Source organism: Notolepis coatsorum, assembly GCF_963971535.1.
Source record: "Notolepis coatsorum genome assembly, chromosome: 2".
Taxonomy (NCBI): domain Eukaryota; kingdom Metazoa; phylum Chordata; class Actinopteri; order Aulopiformes; family Paralepididae; genus Notolepis; species Notolepis coatsorum.
The window spans coordinates 187,552,179-187,576,964 of record NC_140166.1 but is presented as its reverse complement, the minus strand read 5'-3'; the positions used below and the strand labels follow the sequence as shown (position 1 = coordinate 187,576,964).

Genomic DNA, 24,786 nt, shown 5'->3' with positions numbered 1-24,786 from the left:
AGAGCTAACGTTAGTACTAGGCTGGTGCGGGCTAACTGGCTATCATTTTGGGAGCTAACGTTAGTAGTACTAGGCTGGTGCGGGCTAACTGTCTATCGTTCTCAGAGCTAACGTTAGTAGTACTAGGCTGGTGCGGGCTAACTGGCTATCGTTCTGGGAGCTAACGTTAGTAGTACTAGGCTGGTGCGGGCTAACTGGCTATCATTCTGGGAGCTAACGTTAGTAGTACTAGGCTGGTGCGGGCTAACTGGCTATCGTTCTGGGAGCTAACGTTAGTAGTACTAGGCTGGTGCGGGCTAACTGGCTATCATTCTGGGAGCTAACGTTAGTAGTACTAGGCTGGTGCGGGCTAACTGTCTATCGTTTTGAGAGTTAACGTTAGTAGTACTAGGCTGGTGCGGGCTAACTGGCTATCATTCTGGGAGCTAACGTTAGTAGTACTAGGCTGGTGCGGGCTAACTGGCTATCATTCTGAGAGCTAACGTTAGTAGTACTAGGCTGGTGCGGGCTAACTGGCTATCATTCTGGGAGCTAACGTTAGTAGTACTAGGCTGGTGCGGGCTAACTGTCTATCGTTTTGAGAGTTAACGTTAGTAGTACTAGGCTGGTGCGGGCTAACTGGCTATCGTTCTGGGAGCTAACGTTAGTAGTACTAGGCTGGTGCGGGCTAACTGGCTATCGTTCTGGGAGCTAACGTTAGTAGTACTAGGCTGGTGCGGGCTAACTGGCTATCATTCTGGGAGCTAACGTTAGTAGTACTAGGCTGGTGCGGGCTAACTGGCTATCGTTCTGAGAGCTAACGTTAGTAGTACTAGGCTGGTGTGGGCTAACTGGCTATCGTTCCGTGATTTGTTTACTTGGTAACACGGGTTGCTAAGGAATTTAGGTTCGAGGTTGAAGAAAGTGCACTTTTAGGTTGAAAGAACGGCCCTAATGTCAACGTGTTTCAATATAAGCGTTATGTATGGTGATAACGAGTATATTGTTAGCTCCGCGCCCCCCCCCCCCCCCCCCCCTCCCCCGCTGATGAAAATGAAAGTCATACCGTCATAATACCCATACCGGGGTATTATGTCAGCAAGGTATGATGGTATGAAAAAAATTATACCGCCCAAGCCTAATCAGATGTTCTTCAAAAAGATTATTACAATTCCTGATCGCCATTCGATCGCGTTTATTGATCCAACGCTGGGTACTGGAAATATGTATTCCACGCTGTTCTGGGGCTCGGCAATGAATCCGATCCTCTCGGGTGACTTGCCTGAGAAGTTAAATGAGGAAGCTGGATCCCCCCCCCCCCCCCCCATGTGTTTCATTCAATCCATTCCAAAGGGGTGCAGTACCACAGGGAGAGACGATAGGGGGTGGTATTTTCCCAATGGAGCTCAGAGAGAGTTTGCAGCACTAACATGAGACTAGATTGATGAAATATGAATTCAAATCGCTAATAAAAAAAGAAACAAGATCTCTCGTCGTTGGCAATGAACAGTCGGCATGAACAAACGAGATGTCTCGTTGTTGGCATTGAAAGTGTTAAAATGAGCAAGTGTGAAAAGAAGAGCTGATATTCTTGATGAATGATAAACCTGCACTCTTGTTTTTTATTATCTACTTTTTCTCCTCCTTTTTTCTGTGATTTTTTTTCCCATCCCAATTTCCTCTTGTGCCAATTCTCCCTCCCCTGTCCTGATCGTTGCTCGCATGTGCCCCCCACTGGCCGGTCGTAGGGAGGATAGAAGCCCATCACATGTCCCCTCCGATACATGTGGAGGCAGCCAGTCACTTCTTTTCACCTGCCAGCGCGGACTCTCATTGGTGAGGTGTAACGTGTGGGAGGCTCACACTGCCCCCGCCATTTCCTGTCCTTGCTGTGCAGGCGCCCTGACCGACCTGTAGGAGTCGCTGTTTACAACGACCAGACTACCACCCATCGACTATCCTCCCGCTGACTCTGCCAATTGAGTCAGTATGACGGCCGGCCCAAGCTGGAGGCAACGCTGACAGCCGGATTCGAGACCGGTGTCTCTTGCGTTGGTGACGAGTGCAATGTCCGCTGCACCACCCAGCCGCCTACACCTGCACTCTTGTTTAAAAATTTTTTTAAAGCATGTGATTTGAATTTAAAAGACCATTTTATTGACCTTTACCCTGAAACACTGTATGGATTAAAAGATGTCTGCATGGATCAAAATAATCTAAACGTATTCACTGCACCACTCGTCTGTACAAATCAACAAGTACACAACGACAATGTGTCATAGATCCAAAGCATTGAACTGTTACTGAACTGGTACTACTGGTGCAATGCATGTGAGCCGCCACTAGGGGCAGAGTGGATAACCGTGAGTGACTGTGTGGCTGAGTGGCTGAGTGACTGAGGGAGTGAGGTGAGTGAGTGACATTGCTGGTCTATAAGGTGCTTTGCATGTAATAAAAACAAAACAAGAGACAGTGTGTGGGTATGGCTGGACAACAGTGGCCTCATCTTCCCCATGTTTTATTTAAGGAGAATGACGATAATGTCTGTATATAGCGCCTGTCTACCCTGAGCTGCACTTCTCCCTCTCTCTGTCTCTCTCTCCACTCCTCATATGGGGGTCATTCAAAGGGTGCTTGCATACTTCAATCTATTCTGTAGCATTAACTGCACACTACTCTGTTGTTGACATACAGACTGAACAGTCTCCTCTTCTGTTGCATCTCTGTACCTGCAGTGACCACAGATCCTCCTGATGACGTGCTGGTGAGTCGTGTCGGGGATCTGGAGGATCAGTTGACCGTCCGCTGGGCCAGTCCTCCTGCCCTGAAGGACTTCCTCTTCCAGGCCAAGTACCAGATACGCTACAGGCTGGAGGACAGCGCCGAGTGGAAGGTAGGGCATCAGGGATCAACTTCAGGGATTTGGTCCGAAGTAGAATACTGGAGCACTCAGATTTAAGGCAGTAAATGTATTTTATTGACCCTTCTAAACCTACGGGCCCCTCCTGGGGCCCAAATACCAATGCTGCTTCTCTGTACCGTAACTCCTTGAGTATTTGCGGTATCGAAAAAAGCTCAGCGCCGACTGAAAACCAAGGACCTGAGCTTTAATCACATTATTGCCTTTTACAGTAATCCAAAAACTGGGAGTTATTGAGGAAGTAAACACAAGTATAATTCTACCTGCTTCAAGGTCAACCGCTAAGGTCAAAATTCCGCCTAAAAGAAAGTGAGTAAAAATTTGCCTAAAAAGCATAATCTAAAAGGCCAGGGTTCAAAAAATGTATTGCAGTTGCATAATAATTCCATGTTCAACATTTACATGTGATAAGCTAAATTGATGGGCAATTGCAGTGTCTACTTCACTAAAAACCTGTAAAAATCCCATTCCGATTTTTGTTTTCCTTGTCTAATAACAGTTTGATACACACTCAAAACAGAGTAAGTTCAAACAATAACAGACATTGAAAGCTGAAGAAGTTCTGAAAAAAGGGTGAAAAGCACTTAGTCACAGCACATTCTCTGACAATTACACAGCAATAACAACTACATATACCCAAATGGACTGTTTCAGGCTCAGGCTCAAAAGGGGACTTAACGTTTCAATTAGGGATGCTCGATATTGGCTTTTTTACCGATACCGATATACCGATATTGTCCAACTCTTCATTTCCGATATCGATATCAACCGATACCGATATATGTTCTTACTTGCTTGCCTGGGTAAATAAAGGTTATAGAAATGTAAAAAAATAAAGAAATATTTTTTTTAAACCGATACCGATATTTTCCGATGTCACATTTGAATGCCGATATCGGCCGATAATATCGGACATCCCTAGTTTCAATGTGTGGTGGAACATTATGTCGTAGACGGATATTCATGATCAATATAGGTTTAATAGTAAGAACACATATACAAGGTACATGTAGGAGCTTGGGCTAAGATGAGTGCTCTCATCATGGCCGCTGGTAGTTCTATTTCATTATGGCTCCGCTCAGCATCAGTTGCATATATCTCGCTTCAGTGGATATGCACTGAATACATTTCAAAATGTACCTTTACATACCAACATCCGTCTGACCACACCCCCATCTGCTGCCTACATAAGCAGGGGTGGGGCCACACACTCATCTCCTTCTCAAATTTCATCCACAATATAGTGCCTGTATACCACCACTTGGCGAGGAAGAAAGTATTAGCTGGAGAAAGGAAAACAGAAGAACAAGGAGATACGTTGACATTATATCTTTATTTTCTCTCTCACTATTTTCGAGAAAATATGGCGATATTGTCTTCGTCACTGGAGTGTCTGGAAGATGATGATCATTCTAAATCTCCACCGGTTTTTTCGTATTAGGGGCTCGCGTCGCTGATATACTCCCCATCGGCAGTCCTCCTTGCTGCGGCTGGATAGGTAATTGAACCTCCGGTTATACAGCTGGACTGTGGAAGGCACCGTCTGTTGTGAGGGACTGGTTGTTTTCGGGCCTGGGTGAGTAATGTTTTGCTTGCGAGCGCCAGTTGTCTGTTAGTGCTATGGGGGCTAGCTGACAATTTTTACGAAAGCCGGCCCCAGATTAGGGTCCTCTGTTCGGCCTCTTAGGCGACGGCGGAGGATCTTGGTCTGAAGCCCATGATGGTCAACTAGTGGGCCGCGACCAGGACCTGGTGAACCCAGGATTCTCTGGACAAGCGGATGCTTCTCTGTCCCGTGCAGGCCCCATCTTTCACTTGAGTGGAAGTACACCCTAAACGAGGAAATGTGGGCATGGATGTTCGTTATCGGAAGATCCATGTTCAAGTCAGCTGTAGCCCAGATGGGACCGCCGTATGTCTGGTAAAATCACTGTTGTAAACTGTGTTGACATTTCTTTTTCTCTTCTCTCTTAAAGGATGAGGAGGGTTTCAGACGGCGGCCTGTCTGAAGTGTGGCTTGTTATGTCGTTGTGTACAGTTCAGGTGATATCTGCTTAGCTTGCGTGCTAGTTGTGGCCTACCTGTTAGCCAGTCAGCTGTTAGCTGCGGCGCTAGCCCGTTGTGTCACTAGGCTAGGAAACGTTAGCTTGTTGCTATCAGTTGAGAGCGGCTGTTAGCTTAATGCTACACTGTTGAACGTTGCTATGACTATAACATGCCTTAAACACTCTGACTACGACGTCATCTTTGACAGAGGATGTTAGTCGAACCTACACCGGGAGCCCTGCCAGCGAGGACTGCGTCAACATGGAGAAACGTAGCGGCTGGGTGGTGCAGCGACGTTACCCTCGTCGCCAACACAGGAGATGCGTGTTCAACTTCGGTGTCCCGTTAACCAGATTGCAGTTCTCTTGGCCTGCGCTCAGGGTAGGAGTCCCGACCGGACTTTAAACACTTCTTCTTTCCTTCCCTTCTAAATGTTTTGTAATAACGATGTTTTCCAAAACGTGTGTTGCTGCAATACATTGAGGATACGACGCGTGTTGTGTGTGAATTGTCTTGTCACTGGTATAGCTTCTCTCTCCATAGAAATCGGGTTGTTGTTTACATGTGTAAAAATTATCTGGTTAGTTGTGATGAGAACATGTGTGTTCATGTAACGTGAACTCACAACTAAGGGGGTTAATTAACCTATGAAGCTATGCTTAGTGACATGTGATTGAGGAATGAATTCTTTTCTCAGTCTGTAATGACAATGAACAGTGTGTTCACATATTAACAGGGTTACCTGTTCAACTTGGTCGTATCAAGGGTAAGGAAGGAGGGGTGATCCCCCCGGTTCCCTGGGGCTTCCCCCCCCTCCTCTCAGACATGTTGTTTACAATATATTGTGTCACTGTGTTTGTGGGGATACGATGTAACCCTCAGCTTAATTGCTGGGGTTGTGCTTTCCGCTTGAGAAACAATTTTTTCCTAAAGAAAAGATTGTTTGGTCACTTATCATGTGTGCTTAGCAAGGCCTGTGGCCAATACATAATCGAGGATTCTGTATTCTCTCGTTATGAAAAACGGCGTTCCTCTGTAGCAAGAGTGTACTTTTGCCATTTTTTGTTGTGATGAAGGGTTGTGTGTGTCTTGTGATCTACAACTGGGTTAGGTTGGCCCACAGAAGCACATGTGTAAGTCTGGTACCGGGGCTCTTAAAGGGGGCCCTCTCTGTTCTGTGTTTTTTCCTTAGTAAAAATCAGATAGCAGGTTAGCACATGAGCTATGTGAGGCTGTTCGATGCTTCATGTAGCAGGCTATGACTGTGTCATGCTCTACTTGTCATTACATCGTATCATGGGTGTGGGGTTGTAAAGGGGTGAACTGGTAATCCTTTCCTCCCCTTTTCTGATTGGTCAGGGGTTAAAACCTCCTGTCCTTCAAGGTTCCTGTCACGTTGCTGTTCGGCACGTTACAGGGTAAGAGGGGGGGGGGGAGTTTCCTGGTGCCACGCCCTGGAAGATTGGGCGTGTGCACCGCGGAAATTCCCCCGCCATAGAGTACGTCACTGAGCGCGTCTCTGTTGGTAAGACTTCCGTGGGTTGTTCAGGTCCATGTTATGGATCTGTTTCAGGGAGTTGTCAGAGCTCCTCCTCACGAAGCTCCTCCTCGGGGAGAAGTGCCTTCTGTGACTTCGGACTCTCCTTCCCTGTGAGGGAGCCTCCTCAGAGTTTCAGAGCCTCCTCCTCAGATTGTCAAGGTGAGTAGAACTTCAAAAAGGAGTTCTGCTCTATTGTGTGTCTATATGTTGCACTATATTCTTTTCAATCTATACAGCTCGCGTGGGAAGTCTCTCTGGGGATTTCCGTCTCCTCCCTGTGGCGAGGGTGGTGGGATGTAAAAATGTGAAAAAAAATTACCCTCAGCTGCGTCACGTGGGATTCATGTCAGTCTGTGTTTCTTTCATTTTTAAATAAAAAGAGGAAGGAACATGAAGCACGACGGCTCCGTGTCGTTCTCCCAGGCGACTTGGAGGAACAATGTTTGGTGTCTTGCTAGACTATCCATTGATGTGTTTGGGTCTCGACGCGTACATAGTGCTGGCTCGGGGTGTTTCTGTTAAGAATCACGCAGGGGCTAAGTGCGCCTTGGTTGCTTGTTATTAAAACAGCGTTTTTATAGGGCAACTGGGATGGAGTTTTGTCTCTTCCGAGCGCCAGTTTACTAGGTTGTCTCGATGAATTCTCGTTCATATCTGGGGGATGTTAACGGAATAGATCAGAACATAGGTAGAGGGGTCTCACGCCCTTGGGGTGGGCCACTGAGCGCGGTACAAATGGGACCGTCTGGGTGGCGCCCTCTTTTCATGTTTTAGATCGACACGCATACCTACCCCCTCTTCTGGAGTGGGCATGTCGGCGTGGTTAGGGCACGGGACTGGTCTGGTCGCGCTGGTCCAGGTCAGTTAACCCGTTGTCCACCGGGGATGCAGATCTGCTGTTCTGGTACCCTGAGGGACTTGTGCTTTTTTTGGGGGGGAAAATGCCGGGTCGGCCCGGGTGTCACAGGGTTAGGCGTTATGGAGACCCTTTGTTGGGTACATGTTGTACTCTGCACTATCGTAATGGCTTACGGCCATACCAACCTGTACACGCCCGATCTCGTCCGATCTCGGAAGCTAAGCAGGTTCGGTCCTGGTTAGTACTTGGTTGGGAGACCGCCTGGGAATACCAAGTGCGGTGAGCTTAGGGCTGGTTCTCCATTCTTTTCGCTCCTCTCTCACGCGTGGCGAAGAGGGGGCTGTTGGGGTGGTCTTTGGACCTCCTCTGGTAACCCTGTGCTTCCGAGCCGCCGGGCCCGGTCCGAAGCAGGCCACGTGAGCGGATCAGCGCGGCCGAGAAATCCGCTCTTCGCTCTTTAAAGCTTGGTCCGCTCCGCTAATCGATCATGTTGACCCCGCCCCCAAGTCGCTCTCCGCTCGCTCCCCGCTCACCTTGAATCGAGCCCCGCGCCAGATCGCTCGGCAGATTTTTTATTTTTTTTTGGAGCATGGTGTAAATTAGCTCAAACTACAACAGTCTACACCCCCTGGGCCCCTTAACAATTGTTTGTATTGAGCCGCATTGTAATTGTACCCATTCTGCAATGTTAAATAACGTTGTTTATCCATTCACTAGCTATATTAAGCGATGATAGGCTAGCCGAGCCACAATGCTATGGTCGCTGCCATTAACGTTAGCATGTAAGCTAACGTCAACAACAATGGCGTCGATACGTTTTCTAACAGGAGTGAGTGTGGGCGTCTCTACAGTGACAAAGCCTGAACCGGATATCACAGGTTCACCCTTCTCATTGGTTGAAAATGGCCTTCATGTTTGTACATCGCCATCTGTTGCTTTGGCATTGTACTGCATGTATATTACATCAACAGTGTAGTTAAACCACTGTGAGCGACCTGGAGTGGATTGGAGCGGAGGAGAACTCTCGCTCCGGACGTCGCGCCGACCCATTTTAAAACCCACCCCTCGCTCACGTCAAAACCGCCCGCTCCGCGCCCCGCGCCGCTCACGCTCCGATCCGCTCACATGGCCTGGTCCGAAGTAATGTTTCGTCGACCCGTAGGCCTGGAATAACCCTTTTTTGAAAACTGAAACACTTGTACTGCGGTATAGCCAGTGTATACCCGCAGGTGTGTTTTGGAGTTTTTTCTTGAGGGGTTATAGGAACAACCACCGTCTGTGTACCGAGAGGGTGGTTGATTCCCTGGTGTGTTGGAGCAGAGTCAACTCCCGGGTTACCCGGTTGAGTGTGCCCCTGCACGTTCATGACGTCTGCCAATCGTGTCAGCCTTCTCTGCCTCGACCCCTCTGGGCGGGTTTTTTTTAATGGAGGCTTTGTCATGGTGCTCAACAACGCCAGCATACGCCCCTTCCGCCGGGGGGGCTGTTTTCAGTTGACTCCTTTGGCGCCTGTCTCGTCCGCAGTGCTCCAGGCTCAGGTTACAGCCTGCTGCCTGGTTTCCCCGGTGCGCTGCCTGCTTCCGTTGGTTGGACTTTTTTGAGTGCTTACGGCCATGCTGACTGCCTGTTCTGCAGGGTCAGTGTGCCAGGCGGTGTACTATTGGGGGGAAAGGGCCCGCTCTTGGAGGGGCCCTATCCGAATATGCTGGCGATGTGGGGGGCGGTGTCACTAAGTGACCGCCTGGTGGGGTCTTGATGCCTGGCGTCATTGACCTCTCCGGGCCCCCTTTTTCCAGGGGATCCAGTCCCTTCAGTGGGTCTGGGTCTTCCTTCGCGCTCCGCTGCTACAGCCTTGCCCCGGGGTTGGGTTTGCTCTTGACCCCGTGATTTTGGGGGCAGTAACGAGGGTTGTTCCTTCCGTTCGTTCCCTGGTGGCATGCGGGTTGTGCGTGTGCGTAGTCGTGGGGTCAAGCCACGGTCTGCTCACCCTGTGCGTTGAGTTGCTTGAGTTCCTCTTCGCACGGTCGGATCCGTCTCCCTCCTGTAAGCCTCCAATAGGGAGGGTATCCTCCATTAGGGAGGGTCGGGGGGCTCGGTCCTCCCCGGTCTGATGGTTGTGGGGGGCCTCAGCGGGGTACATTTGTCGAGCTTTGGCTCCCGCTCAGCTCCTGTTATGCAACTGATGCTGAGCGGAGCCATAATGAAATAGAACGTAAGGTTATGTATATAACCAAGTTCTATGAATTATGGTGACGCTCAGCATCAGGACGCCGTTGCGGCCCTTGATCTTTCATTGTGGTGAAATTTGTTGGGAAGGAGATGAGTGTGTGGCCCCACCCCTGCTTATGTAGGCAGCAGATGGGGGTGTGGTCAGACGGATGTTGGTATGTAAAGGTACATTTTGAAATGTATTCAGTGCATATCCACTGAAGCGAGATATACAGTATGCAACTGATGCTGAGCGTCACCATAATTCATAGAACTTGGTTATATACATAACCTTACGTTTTCAAGTTTCAAGTTTCAGTTTACAGAATACTTTTATATGAAATGTTTTTTCCTGTTTTGCTCCTGAGAGTGTGCTAGATTAAAAAAAAAGTATAAAATAGAAAGTCAAAAGTATGTAAACAAGTGTAAACAAAAGTATACAATATACAATACAAAGTAGAAAAATATGTGTAACTGAGTTACAATAAAATATACAGTACAATGCAGAAATGAGATGAGGTACAACTTAGGGTAAGGTGCAATGAGGTATGAGTTGTAGTGCAAATCTCTTTACCAATAAATATAAACTGTGTTAAAGTGTCTAAAGTGGGTGCTACAGTGAGTTGTTTATTTAAAGTGAGTGTGTACGTGTGGATGTGTGTGCTGTGAGTGTATTTGATGATTTGTTACATAGTGTTATTGTCGTTGAGCATCCTGATGGCCTGGGGATAGAAGCTCCTTCTGAGTCTCTCTGTGCTTGCCATGAGACTCCGGTATCGCTTGCCTGACCGCAGCAGTTCAAAGAGGCAGTTGTTTGGGTGGCTAGAGTCTTTGATTATTCTCTAAGCCTTACTCCTGCAATGCTTGTTGTAAATGTCTTGGAGATAGGGGTGGACGGTATGGTCTAAAATGTATATCACGGTATAAGTTGAAGCATAGACGGTAATGGTATATATCACGGTATCATCGTTTTTGATTAAAAAAAATGTAATTTAATTTTATATTATTTTTTATTTTTTTTTATAAAATATACATATTATATAATTAGACTTGTACTTGTATTATCTGCGAGACATCGCCACCACGCAACAAGCTCCACTGTCTGTGTGTACTCCGGAGCTGCACCTGGACCTATACTCGAGTAGCCTCGAGCAGAGCTACGGCCAGGATTCTCCGGCGCTGCACCTGGACCCTATTGTATTGGTATAACGTTACTTAACTGTGCTCAGCAAGCCCTCAGCTCGAATACGCATCGAATCAGTGTTATAAGACATTGATATCAGGAGCTATCTGTAGCTACTGCTAGCCGGATATATAACGTTAATACAACGCCTCAGTGAATTATTTAGTTCAATGGGACATTTCGTTTTGAACGGTGAACTAACTTGCGTTAACGTGAGCTAACAGCTAACAGGTAGCACACACGTCTCTACTAGACTTTGTGGAGCATTTGTTGATGTCAGGAGCTATCGGTAGCTGGCCGACTAGATACCGTTCGGTTAGACAATGCCTCATCATGTATTAAACTAAAAGTGAATAGTTGACTGGGTCATTTTGTAACGGTAGCTAAGCTAACGTTAGCTCAGGGAGACGCCGCCGTCCTCCCGTGTCCCGTCCCACTAGACTACTAGACCTGTGTTTACATGCGTGCGGTAGGGGCTGGCACGCCCACTGCGCGAAGCCTCCTAAATAACTTTTTCCAGTTTGCACATATCTATTATCTATGACTAATTCTATCTATTTTTAGGGGCAAATGCGAGTGAAATAGTCACGCTGTGGTTACATGACGTCATTGCTATTTTAGAGCTGCACTACCAGTTACACGGTATAGTCATACCGTAGAGCAAATTCATACCGTTTATACTGTATACCGTTTATACCGTCCACCCCTACTTGGAGAGTGGGAAGCCCACCTCCAATTGTGCGTTCGGCTGAACGGGCCACTCTCTGTAGTCTGGTACGGTCTGGTGCGGTGCTATTCCCAAACCAGGAGATGATATTGCCAGTCAGGATGCTCTCTATTGTGCATGAGTAGAAGTTCTTAAGGATCTTCTGCATCACTTTGAACTTCCTTAGGCGCCTAAGGAAGTAGAGGCGTTGCCGTGCCTTCTTGACTACACTGTCAATGTGTGTGGTCCATGTCAAGTCCTCGGATATGTGGACTCCGAGGTACTTAAAACTGTTCACTCTCTCGACCGGTGCCCCGTCGATGCTGAGGGGGCTCCTAAAGTCCACAATCATCAGTGGTAGAACACTGAGGGAGAGAAGGGGACACTGAGCTTACCAAGGTGTGAGATTTGAGCTATTGTTTGGGGGAAACAAAAGCGATGGTGCGTCTTCATCAGAGAACAGTTCTGAGGAGACCTTCATTCTCTTACATGCCCTCCCATGGTTAGGAACTCACACAGCACAGGCTGCATATAGGCAGGGTCCTCAATTAACCAATAATAGAAAAAAGATAAACAAATACAGCCTATTCATGACATTACATCAGTAACCATCCAATAAACAATATCAAAATATCATATTATATTAGTAACTGTACTGGATTTATCTAACTGGATCCACAAACCACCAGGAAACAAGGGTTGCAATCCACTGTCCAATTAATTTAGTTGTTGAATGACTGTTTTCCATGATGACCACCATGTGGATCAGCATGGTTCTTAAACAAAGAAACAAACAATTATAATATTGTGGCAGATATCACCCCCCTCTCATGGATATGTGAAGGACTGGAGATATTTCTGCCATGCAAGGAGTGGAAACAATTAGGTAGCTGATTAGTACTGATATAACACACCTGTGCATCATTAGTTCACCCACATCTCACACGCACACACCCCAGACACACTACAAATACACTAGGATAGAGATAGTTGAGTTGAGTGGAGGTAGGGCTGAGCCCGAAAGTTCGGACCTTCGTTTGTTACGTTGGCGTTCGAATTATAAATCAACATTATAATTTAACATTTGTAATACATTTCTTTTTTATTTAATCTTATTACATTTTATTTATTTATTATTTTTATGTGTCTATTCATTCTGTTTAAACCAATGGGGTTTTTCTTCACAGTTGCAGATAAAGATTAGGCTACACTAATATAGTATTATACTATTATAATATATGACTCGTCATAACATTTTTAATAAAACATTTATCATAAATGATGTAGCCTATCTGCATCCGCTTGGCACTCAGCGCTCCATCAAGACGTCACCATCACTTTCGTACCAACCGTGCCCTTATTGGATTATTTATGTTGACGAAACTGATGAGTTATATTCATTAACACATTGAATGCCCATAACGAGATTTTAATTTAAAAAAAAATTATTAGTGATCTGAATTCATATTTCATCAACCAAGTCTACCGTTGGTAAGCCTGCCCCACCAGGCGCTCAGATGTGGAAAAAAGCGCCCCCTATCGTCTCCCAGATGGTAATGCACCCTTTTGGATTGGACTCAATGAAAATTGATGAGAAAAAAAAAATCCGGAATCCACATTTGACTTTTCACACATGTAACCGGAGCCGATCAGATTCATTCTGGACCCTCAGGACAGCGTGTAATATGTCTTTACAGTACGTAGCATTGGATCAATAAAAGGATCGATTTTCGGAATGGCGATCAGGAATTGGAATAATCCATTTGGATACCATCTGATCTCAGGTAAGGAATCTATTTTACCAGTCTTGGGATGATCAGACCCGTTTTCACAGAGATATAAGCTTTTCCCATATGTGTCCCCCAGGCTGTTTGACTGTGAGAGCGGTCAGGAACTAGGAGAATCGATTTTCAGCGCACGGTACCAGCGTGCATGCGTACACATATACTATCGATGGTCTAGCGTTTATTTGAAAACAATTCTTAAATAGGCCAAAAAATTACAACGTTCTAGAATAATACAGCACAGGGTGTTTAAAAAAAATTAAAAATAAAAATGGACCGACCAATCAGAGGCCACGCTTCAGGACGCTCTCGAGGATGTCGACTGGAATATGTTTCAAGGAAGCGCCAGTGACGTCAGCGAGTTCGCGGACACCGTTGTGAGCTTCATTACAACACTGGCTGATAGTATTGTCCCCACTAAAAAGGTCCGGGTCTTCCCTAACCAGAAACCGTGGGTGGATAGTACTATCAGAGCAGCTCTGAAATCCCGCACCACTGCCTACAACCTGGGCAGAGAGTCGGGAAATATGGAGGAGTACAAGGCTACAGTCTATACTCTGCGCAAGGCTGTAAAACTTGCAAAACGGACATATGCTGATAAACTGGAGACACAAATGGCACAAAACGACACAAGAGGCTTATGGCGGGGACTGAGGACAATAACTGACTACAAAGTCAGCGGCCCCTCAATGGGGAGCGACGACGCCTCGAGGACAAACTCAACTCTTTCTACGCTCGGTTTGGTGTAGACAGTGGCGCCGCTAGCTCAACGGCTAGTGACGTCACTGGCGCACCGGCTGTTGTGGAGGGGGGGGGGCAAACCGTGGGGGCGGGGACGCTCTCTCATTGACGGAACACAGTGTGAGAAGAGCATTTATGCAGGTGAACACCAGAAAAGCTGCTGGCCCAGATGGTATAACAGGACGCATACTTAAGTCCTGTGCCAACCAGCTAGCCCCTGTGTTCACCGCCATATTTAATCAATCCCTGGCGGAGTCAGTGGTCCCTGCCTGCTTCAAGATGTCTACCATCATCCCTGTACCGAAGAAACCCTCCCCAACATGTCTCAATGACTACAGACCGGTGGCACTCACCTCTGTGGCCATGAAATGTTTCGAGAGGCTGGTCAAGGATCACATTTGTGCCTCCCTCCCCAGTGATATGGACCCTATGCAATTTGCATACAGGCCAAACAGGTCCACTGACGATGCGGTCTCCCAAGTTCTGCACAGCACCCTCTCTCACCTTGACCGCCAGAAGGGGGGCTATGTGAGACTGTTGTTCATTGACTACAGCTCAGTGTTCAACACCATAGTCCCCACCAGACTGGTGGACAAGCTGATCGAGCTGGGTCTGAGCTCCGCTCTGAGCGCCTGGGTACTGGACTTTCTGAGTGAAAGACCCCAGGCGGTCAGGGTGGGGGGTCAGACCTCCAACACCATCACCCTGAGCATCGGGTCCCCCCAGGGCTGTGTTCTGAGCCCCCTGCTGTACTCACTTTACACACACGACTGTGTGGCCAAGTTCAGCTCCAACTCCATAGTGAAGTTTGCGGACGACACGGTGGTGGTGGGGCTGATCTCGGACAACGAGGTTGAGGTACTGGAACGCTGGTGCCAGGACAACAGCCTGCTCCTGAACATTGGTAAAACCAAGGAGCTGATCGTGGATTTTAGGAGGAGACAGCAGGAGACACACACACCACTGAGGATAAACGGGGCTACCGTGGACAGGGTGAGCAGCTTCAAGTACCTGGGGGTCCACATCTCAGAGGACCTGACATGGACAACACACAGACTCAGTCGTAAAAAAGGCGAAGCAGCGCCTCTACCACCTGAGACAGTTAAGGAAGTTCAGAGTATCTGGGAAGATACTCCAGTCCTTCTACTCCGGAGCTGTAGAGAGCATCTTGACTGGAAACATCACTGCCTGGTATGGCAACAGCACGGCACAGGACAAGAAGGCCCTACAGAGAGTGGTGCGCTCAGCCGAGCGTACCACAGGTATTGCACTACCAACCCTGCAGGTCCTATACAACAAGAGGTGCAAATCCAGAGCCTGCAGGATAATGAAAGACCCTCACCACCCCAACAACAGCCTGTTCATGCTGCTGCGGTCAGGCAAACGCCTGCGAGCACCAGTAACGAGGACAGAGAGACTTAGGCTCAGCTTCTTCCCACAGGCCATCAGAGCCTTGAACACTGAACTCTCCACGCACAAGCACACATGAGCACACACACAACACACACTGTACACGCTCACACACTAGCAGCCACTTTAACATGAGCACACACACACTCATGCTGCACACGCTCACACTACGGACACTTTACAGAAGGAAAGATCACTTTAAGAATGTACAGATACTGATATGCCTACTTTGTTTACTTGTTATTGCACTATGTCGCTCTATTGGTTGGACTCTTTTTTTGTTTTGATCCACTTTTTCTCCCATTTTCTATATTTTCTCCCATCCCAATTTCGTATCATCCAATTCAACCCTCCCCTGTCACGGACGCTGTTTCTTGCCTCCCACAAGCCGGCTGCAATGTGGACTAAGTCATACATAGCACAAGTCCCCTCCGGTACTTGAGGTAACAGCAGTCGCATCTTTTCACCTGCGCAGCTCGATCTCTCAGTGGCGAGGAGTAACGCGTGGGAGGCTCACGCTGCCCCCGACACTTCCTGATTCTACTGCGCAGGCCTGTAGGAGACCTGTAGGAGTCGCTGTCCACAACGCCCGATCCCCACCCATCAGTTTCCCACCCCCTAATACGGCCAATGTGTATTAGTACGGACGACCAGCTAAACTGAAAGCAAATGTGGAGCGCTGGGCTCGAACTGACGAGCCCAGCTTCTCCAGCATTTCGTGGCGAGTGCCTTGCCCACTACACCACGTAGCCGCCCTCTATTGGTTGGACTCTTATAGTATATTATTACTTGTATTATGCACATCGTTGCGGGCGAGACCCCCCGCATTTCACTGTATACCTGTATGCCGTGACAAATAAAACTCTTGTATCTTGTATCTTGTATCTTGTTATCAGAGAATCTTTTTTTTTCTTGAAAACAAGGGCTTTTCAAAATGCTATAAAACGGAAATTAACCGATAAAAAAACAATCCGCTTCGACAATGTTGACTGGAAAATGAGTCATTGATGGGCGACGGGCAGATTAGACACATAGCCATAATTTAAAACATAGATTAGGCGATATTAACGTTAACATTGAAGCGGATGGTGGGCATTCAAGCACTAAATGTGCGCCCCCTGCTGGTCACTGAAAGTGTTAAAGAAAGTTGATTCAATAAAAAAAAATACTAATTTAATCAGATGAATCACTTTATTTAAATTAAGGATTTAGTTTGAGGATATTTTATAAAAAAAAAGAAATGTAATTAAAAACAAAGGTTCGAATGTCCGTTCGAAAAACCCTGACGAAGTTCGAAACCCAAAAACAGGCTTCGGGGACAGCTCTAGTGGAGGTGAGGTTGGAGTTGTTGCATTGAGAGAGATTGTTATATTCAGAGTTTTGTGAGGTGAGAGGAGAGGTGAAGGCGAGAAGGTGTTCATTGTGTACTGGACCCTAGACTGGCTGAGAAACCCCCTTGTTTGTTTTTGAACCGTGACGAGTCTGAACACCACCAGGCTCGTCACAATATATTCACAAACAAATCATGAATCCAGTCTTTAGAACAGGACATGGACATATATTTTGGATAATGATATTCTGATTAGCCAAACACATTATTCACCATAATATGATTTAACAAATTAATCTCAGTTAACAAGTTTCAAGTTTCTTTAATATTTGTCATACAGAAGTACAGAATACTTTTATACAAAATGCTTCTCACTGTTACGCTCCAGACACTGTGCAAGACAAGATAAGTATGATATAAAATAACATAGTAAAATTAGAAGTAAAAAAATGAGGTCACAGTGTTCAGTTTAGACATATGTACAATGTTCGATGCAGAATAGACGTAGTTACCATACAATATACAATACTGTGCAGTGTACTAATATACAATACTATATAGTGCAAGGCAGAAATGGGACGAGGTGCAATTTAGGTACAATTCACAGTAGGTGTACGAGTTGTAGTGCAAATCCTTTATCAATAAATATAAAGTGTAAAGTGTGTTTGTGTGATCTAAAGTGTGGAGAGTGGGTGCTGCAGTGTGTTGTTTGTTTGAGTGAGTGTGTGCGTGTGGGTGTGTGTGCTGTGTGCATTTGATGGTTGTTGCATAGTGTTTATTGTTCGTTTAGCAGCCTGATGGCCTGGGGATAGAAGCTTCTTCTGAGTCTTTCTGTGCTCGCCTTAAGACTCCGGTATCGCTTGCCTGACCGCAGCAGTTCAAAGAGGCAGTTGTTCGGGTGGCTCGAGTCCTTAATAATTCTCTTAGCCTTCCCCTTGCACCGCTTGTTGTAAATGTTCTGGAGGGTGGGAAGCCTCCCTCCAATTGTGCGTTCGGCTGAACGTGTCACTCTTTGTAGTCTGCTACGGTCTTGTGCAGTGCTATTCCCAAACCAGGAGGTGATGTTGCCGGTCAGGATGCTCTCTATTTTACATGAGTAGAAGTTCCTAAGGATCTTCTGACTGACTTGGAACTTCCTTAGGCGCCTGAGGAAGTAGAGGCGTTGTCGTGCCTTCTTCACAACACTGTCAATGTGTGTGGTCCATGTCAAGTCCTCGGATATGTGGGCTCCGAGGTACTTGAAACTGTTCACTCTCTCAACCGACCTTCATGTTAATCAATTTAGACCTAAAACGCCTGCTAAGAATGCATTATATATTAGCCTGCATATACACACAAATGTGTTTCCCGGTTTCAATGGGTTAAGCACAACATAATCACAATCAAATAGAAAACAAACTGCTACTTACATGGAGGTTCATTCAAAAGACACATGGCATGATGATGGCAAACAGGTACAACGGCCCAGGTGAGGTGAAGATGTATGAGACAAGAGGAGGAGTCTGTGACCACGCCTCTCTTTATAGAGTGGGAGGAGGACGTTTGTGACCACGCCTCTTTATAGAGTGGGAGGTGCTGCTAGCAAGTACACCACTTGGTGTCTCTTGGTGTCTGTGGAGACAAAGGGAAATCATTTTCAGTTTCAGTTTCTTTCAAATAAATTGTTTGTATAAATAGCTTGGAAGGTAGAAGGCAGAATGTCGAAGTGTCCTTGAGCAAAACGATTAACCCTAGTAATTGCTCCCGATGAGCAGGTCGGCACCTTGCATGGTTGCCTCCGCTGTCGGTGTGTGAATGTGTGAGTGAATGGGTGACAAATTGTAAAGCGCTTTGGATAAAAGCTGCTATATAAATGCACCATTTACACACGCATACACACACACACGCAAGCATACACACACACGCGCGCATAAGCATACACACACACACATGCATGCATACACATACACACACACATGCATGCATACACACACGCACACACACCCTTTCCTCACAACATCCTACCTCTATGGCACCTCTTCTGTGTGTAAATATAGGAGGTGCATCAGTGTCAGGTCTAGGCACGGGATAACAGAGTGTTGTTGGCTGTTCCTGCTCTATCTCCTGCCATTATTGATGGATTTACTGAAAAGCAAAGCTTAGCCGTGTGTGAAAACCTTGACTGCTACTCTGGAGTGGTTTATGGCTTTTGGTAGGGAGTTTGGCTATGATCCAGAATTCAATAGGAGATATTCAGACAGTATTTTTTTTATACGGTGTGGCTTCTTTTGATGTTTTCTTAACACAGGAGTTATAGGCCTTTTGCCTATTTATTGCAGCCGTGTGTAAAGCACTGTGAAGGGGGTATTACGATCTCTGTTGTGTGTGTGTGTCTGTCTGTGTGTCCGTCCTCGCCAGCCATAGTTCCTACACTTCTGATCCAAACTTTGCATATAGGTTGGCAGCAAGCCAAGAACCTGAATAGTTTTATACCTATTTTACACGTCATCTCCTACCGATCCCATATTAGTTTCACAACTTTTCTCCTACAGATCCTGTTTTAGATGACATGTCTTTGATGTTTTTGTTTCCCTTCAGGTGGTAGATGATGTGGGCAACCAGACCTCCTGTCGGCTGGCGGGCCTCAGGGCTGGGACTGTGTACTTTGTGCAGGTGAGGTGCAACCCTGTGGGCATTTACGGATCGCGAAAAGCTGGCATCTGGAGTGACTGGAGCCACCCCACTGCAGCCTCCACGCCCAACAGTGGTGAGCATGCTGTAGAAGACATGGTGGAGATACAGTACTATTAGAAATTATTTCACATACTTCTTCTTGTGTGTGCAGTTAATTGAAGCTTTGGTGGCCTATTGTGCAATCTCTTGAACTGTATATGTGTATCATATATGTATGATGAAAGCTGTAAATACATTATGGTTATCTCAAACAACCAATGGTACACACCACGCTGAAAAGCATGTGCATATCGGTGTGTGGAGTGAAGTTGTGGAATAATTTACCCGATTACATCAAACTGAGTAAACATGTGGCACAATTTAAAAAGCAGTTAAAAAAAATACACATTAGAAAAATACAGAAATGAGTAGTGAGGATAAACAAAATTATGTTATATTGTGTATGTAGTGATGTACTATATTCACTGCTGTCAAGTGAATCATGTTTTTTATTGTAAACTTTTAATATAAGTAAAAATAATATTCTATATTGTAATATACTAAATTATGTAAATTCTAGTAATATTAATGGAAGAACAAATACAAATGTAAGGGGGTAGGGATCAATAAGCTAAGCTTCCCTCTACTCCTTTTTTTGGACATGTCTGCCAACCAAACACATTGCTCTTTTGTTTATAATTCCGGTTTTTTCTTTGTTCTTTTTTGTTTTTTTCTTTAAGGATTTTTTTTAATTTGTTGTTATGATTGTTTGGTCTGACGGATCAAGACACTGTGAGTTGGTTGAAGAAATAAGAAGAATAACATGTCCAAGAAATAAACTTTTCATTCATTCATTCATTCATTCATTCATTCATTCATTCATTCATTAGTGGTAATATTAGGTTATTATATAAAATTAACTCAAAATATTTCCATTACTTTGAATGACAAATAGACCCAACAAAATCAAACAAGCATATTCAGTGAACAGGGTTAATGAGATGGTCTCATACCGAGTTAGTAGGGATGTAACAATCTCAATACAGAATAAAAAATGTGCAAAGATATACGTTTGTTTTAATTTATTTAAATTGTTTAATTGATGGGCTTTTCTGTTTCTATTGTTTTTGTATTTACATTTAATTTATACATTTTGTTGACGGTTTTATCCAAAGCGACTTACAAGTTCTGTACAACAAGTCAGCAGGAAGGGGACACTCTTCCTTTCAGCTGAGTAACATGTTCATTAAACAGTGTTGAAACTTGGGTGCTGCAGTGTTGAGTGCATAGTAGTATAGACATATTAGTATAGTAGGTAGTAATATAGTAATATAAGGAAGATTATTTAGTGGAAAAGTGCATAATAGTAGAAGACAGTACGAAGGTTAGTTTTTTGCTGCTTTTTTTCTCCTTCATTTCAGAAAACGTGTGTTTTTAGTTGACGGCAAAAGTACTATTATGTACTGTACCTCTCGACGTCATTGTAAATGAGAGCTTGCTCTCAATGATCTTTTGAGATTAAAAATAGATTGGATGACTATAATATGGATAGTGCTATTAGCATAATGTTTAAGGTACAAGGTAGCTGGTGGTATGATATGGCTATTGCTATTAGAATCATGTTTAACTGGTAATGTCTATGGTACAGGTTAACTGGTGGTATGATATGGCTACTGCTATTAGCATAATATTTCATTGGCTCATCAATGGCTAATTTTCATTGTTCACGACTTTGAAATAAAATAAATTCTGAGCCAAACCAAGCTGTTTATCTATGCGTTGCATTTTAACACAGAAGAATCTAAAATGATCTCAAAATGTAAATTCATATTGAGTCTGAAAATGTGTGTGTCACTACGCCCCTCCCAGTGAGCATCGTGGTTTTTGACTCTTTAATACTTCCCACACTTACCCAAACATTCACAAGTCATGAACGTACTTTCCCATTTAATAATCAACCTTTCGTTGCCAATTAAAGCCAGAAAACAATGGCCTTATCCCAGGTTAAACATCCTGGAGCAACCAGATCCAAACCGCATGTGACCTCAGAGAAACCAAACATCAAATAGGCTCGCTGCCACGATAGAGATCTCTCATACACAGGATTAAAAGAAATGGCAAGGGGCCAAGGGGGATATTTGATAGATTTTTGTCGTGAGCCTTCAAAGATTGACCAAGCTAAAAATGCCGGTTGTCTGTCAGCGGTGCACATGAGGGCCTGTAAACTCTTGAGTGGAAGCAGATTTGGGACCACGAGGAACAGATAATGAGTTACATAGGTTGTGTGGTATTTACTCCCCAGGGAAAGGAAGTTGTTATCAGGCTCTGTTGTTTAGCATACAGGATTGATTGTGGCAGGCTTTTGGCTTTCAGTAGCAGTTCCACAGTACGGTCAGGTTGGGTTTGTTAGGACCTGGGGTTAGCTAGCTCAAACCATTTTGAATTGCAAAAAAAAAGCACTGAATTGAAAGCGTTGTTTATTTATTCGAAACGATACCGCCTCTATTATTACATAGTCTCTGCTAAAGCCTAATTAAAAAATGTCTTCTGGTGAATTTTGTGACATGAAAAATAAGGTCTATTCTGTATTTGCTCTTGTTTGTCCTTATTGTTAAAACAAGGCTATTTTAATCTATTAGTTTAGTCTATTTAGTATATATTTATACACATTTTTGTATATTTGTGTATTTTGGTATTTACATTTTGTGTAATATTATATTAAACTACTTCATAGGGAATTTTAACTATGGAATGGAACTCTCTTCCCAGACATGTTAAGCAGGAGAATAGTAAATGCCGTTTCAAAATCGTGGTAAAACAACATTTTCAACCAAAGAAATTGACATTCCCTAATAGATAGTGTGTACGTAAATGAAAATGTATGTGTCTGATAAAGAGATAGGTATATATGGATGAAAAGGCATGTGTCTGATAGGGATATATTATTAAAATATTGTATAATTGGCTGATATGAACATAGATAATGTATGTAAAAGCTAAATAGTATATTATGCTGTATTGTATTATGAATTAATTATGAGTAGGTATTACTGTATTGTATTATGAATTCATAAGGTGTATATATTTTTATCTTGTATTATGAATTTGATTAGGGTTTTTATTGTTGTTTTAATTGTCTGTATGACATGTAAATGTTGTGAGTGTATAAGGGTTTTTATTGTTGTTTTAATGGTCTGTATGTCATGTAAATGTTATGAGTGTATAAGGGTTTTTATTGTTGTTTTAATTGTCTGTATGACATGTAAATGTTGTGAGTGTATACGTCTGTAACTGTATTTTATGTGTTATGGACCCCAGGAAGAATAGCCCCAGCACTGCTGTGGCTAATGGGGATCCAAATAAATAAATAAATAAACTGATGACATTAGTACATTGCAGGACGTTTGCTAGAACAAATAATACTCTGCAAATAATAAGGTATCACTGAGTATATAATGTTTAATGATAAGATTAAACATTATAATAGATTATCAACTTCTGAAGGTATGTCATGACATGGTCTGTTACTGTATCTCCATGCAAATGGCCTGACATAACCATGACAATGTTCTCTCTCTCTCTCTCTCTCTCTCTCTCTCTCTCTCTGTCTCTCTACCGTCTGTATGTCCCCTCTCTCCCAATTGTCACTTTCTCTTCCTCCCCCACCCTCTCTTCTCTCTCCCTCCCTCCCCATCTGCACCCTCCTCCCTGCATCCAGAGCGGCTACAGAGTGGCTCATGTGATCCTAAGTCCGGTGAGCAGAACTCCACTCTGAGGCGGGAGCTGAAGCAGTTCTTCGGCTGGGCCCGCAAACACGCCTATGGCTGCAGTGGCATGTCAATCAAACTGTACGACCAGTGGAGGGTGTGGCTGCAGAAATCGCATAAAACGCGCAACCAGGTAGGTAAGGAGAATCTCTCTTTTCATTATCTCTGTTTTCACCCACCTAATATGCACACTCTCACACATGGTGCTATAGATAACATTTATATGTAGAGTAATCATTTAAAAAATATAAAAAAGAAAAAAAGAAAAAGAAAAAAATTATCCACAGAGCTTTTAGAACGGTGCAGAATAAACGTATTGCTTTCCCTCCCAAAAAGGGTTGATTAATGAATTTATCATTTAAAATATTTGTATAGGTCCAAAATGAATGTTGTTGTTGTAGAATGTTGCAGGCATGTATCCCCTCTCTACTTTCCATTCCCCCACGTGGAATGCACCTGATTGGATAAATTACATGCCGGTGCTCTAGTGTGACATCTAGTGGCTGAATGTTATCTACACAGCACCTTTAAAACTGGTGTGTTGAAATAACGCGGGATGTGTTCCTCCTAACTAAACGCACACAGATGTTAAGAAATGACACAACCTGGGTTAAGAGTGTGTCTCAACGCACCCGTAACACACCTGTGTGTGTGTCGCTAGAGACGAGACATCTTGCGTTATTTAAACACATCTGTTTTAACAGAGACACACACTCAGGCGTGCACGCATACCAACGCATACACTCACACACAGCATAGCCTACTCTACCTCCACAAAAACCTGCGGTGCGATACCCTGAACTGTGTGTACACCCTGAATTTCTGACCCCCGTCTTTGGCCTAAATAAGACGCTCGCGTTGTTGTGATCCGGTCGACGTTTATAAGTGCACAGAAGACAGATTTCCTCAGAGCTGGTTGGCTCTCTGAAGTTTGAAGTTTTATGATCAGTTTTATGATCAAGTTTATGATCAATGTGCGGTTTGCCGCTCTGTCTGCACTGGCCCAGAAGTAGGGGCATGAAGTTGATATCCGCTCATTTCTCCTGCAAGTCATGCACTCTCATTTTACTACATATTTTAATGATGTAGACTTATGATCTTGGGCTGATGGCCACAACAAAGGGATGTGAACATGTAAATGTAATTAACAACCCACTGTAATGTGTTCCTTTTGTGTCGAGTTTCCTTTTTGACGTGAGGAGCCTCTTTCAAAACATAACTCGGGCCAAATGGCATGCAGAACCACTGGGTTGTGTGTGTGTGTGTGTGTAGAGCTCGACTCCGAGCTGCATCCTCCTGATGTCCCCCGTTAAGCCGCTGAACCGCTAGAGACTTTTACCTTTACCTAACCTCCTTACCCCTTCGCCTAGCACTATGCGTAAAGAGAAAATCCACCCTAAAACAGAATCTACATTTTAGTATTCCAATGATCTCGGGCTGTTCAGTCAAATATCTAGGGAAAACCGTCTCCCTAAGCTGGAAATCAGAACATCAAGACTTGAATGTGTGATGTCATCAAGTGACACTTTTGAGTTGGTACATTGACACATAATTAGTGACATAATTTCAGTTTGAGCTGTTACTTCCAAACAAGTTTTATTTAAATGTAAGCTCTGTAAATTACAGCTTTGAATCAGAAGATGTACCCATATCCCAGTAAA

The 24,786-nt window shown here is 44.6% G+C and overlaps 1 protein-coding gene across 1 annotated transcript in view; it reads left to right on the top strand.

Annotated features, from left to right (window-relative positions):
- The window catches only part of crlf1b (cytokine receptor-like factor 1b), a 36,655-nt gene that overhangs the window by 9,925 nt on the left and 1,944 nt on the right, over positions 1-24,786 (top strand). The window contains exons 5-7 of the mRNA XM_084309055.1: positions 2,715-2,872; positions 19,284-19,452; positions 23,077-23,262. Coding sequence (XP_084165181.1) covers positions 2,715-2,872; positions 19,284-19,452; positions 23,077-23,262 — 513 coding nt within the window. The remainder of the gene's footprint in view (positions 1-2,714; positions 2,873-19,283; positions 19,453-23,076; positions 23,263-24,786) is intronic.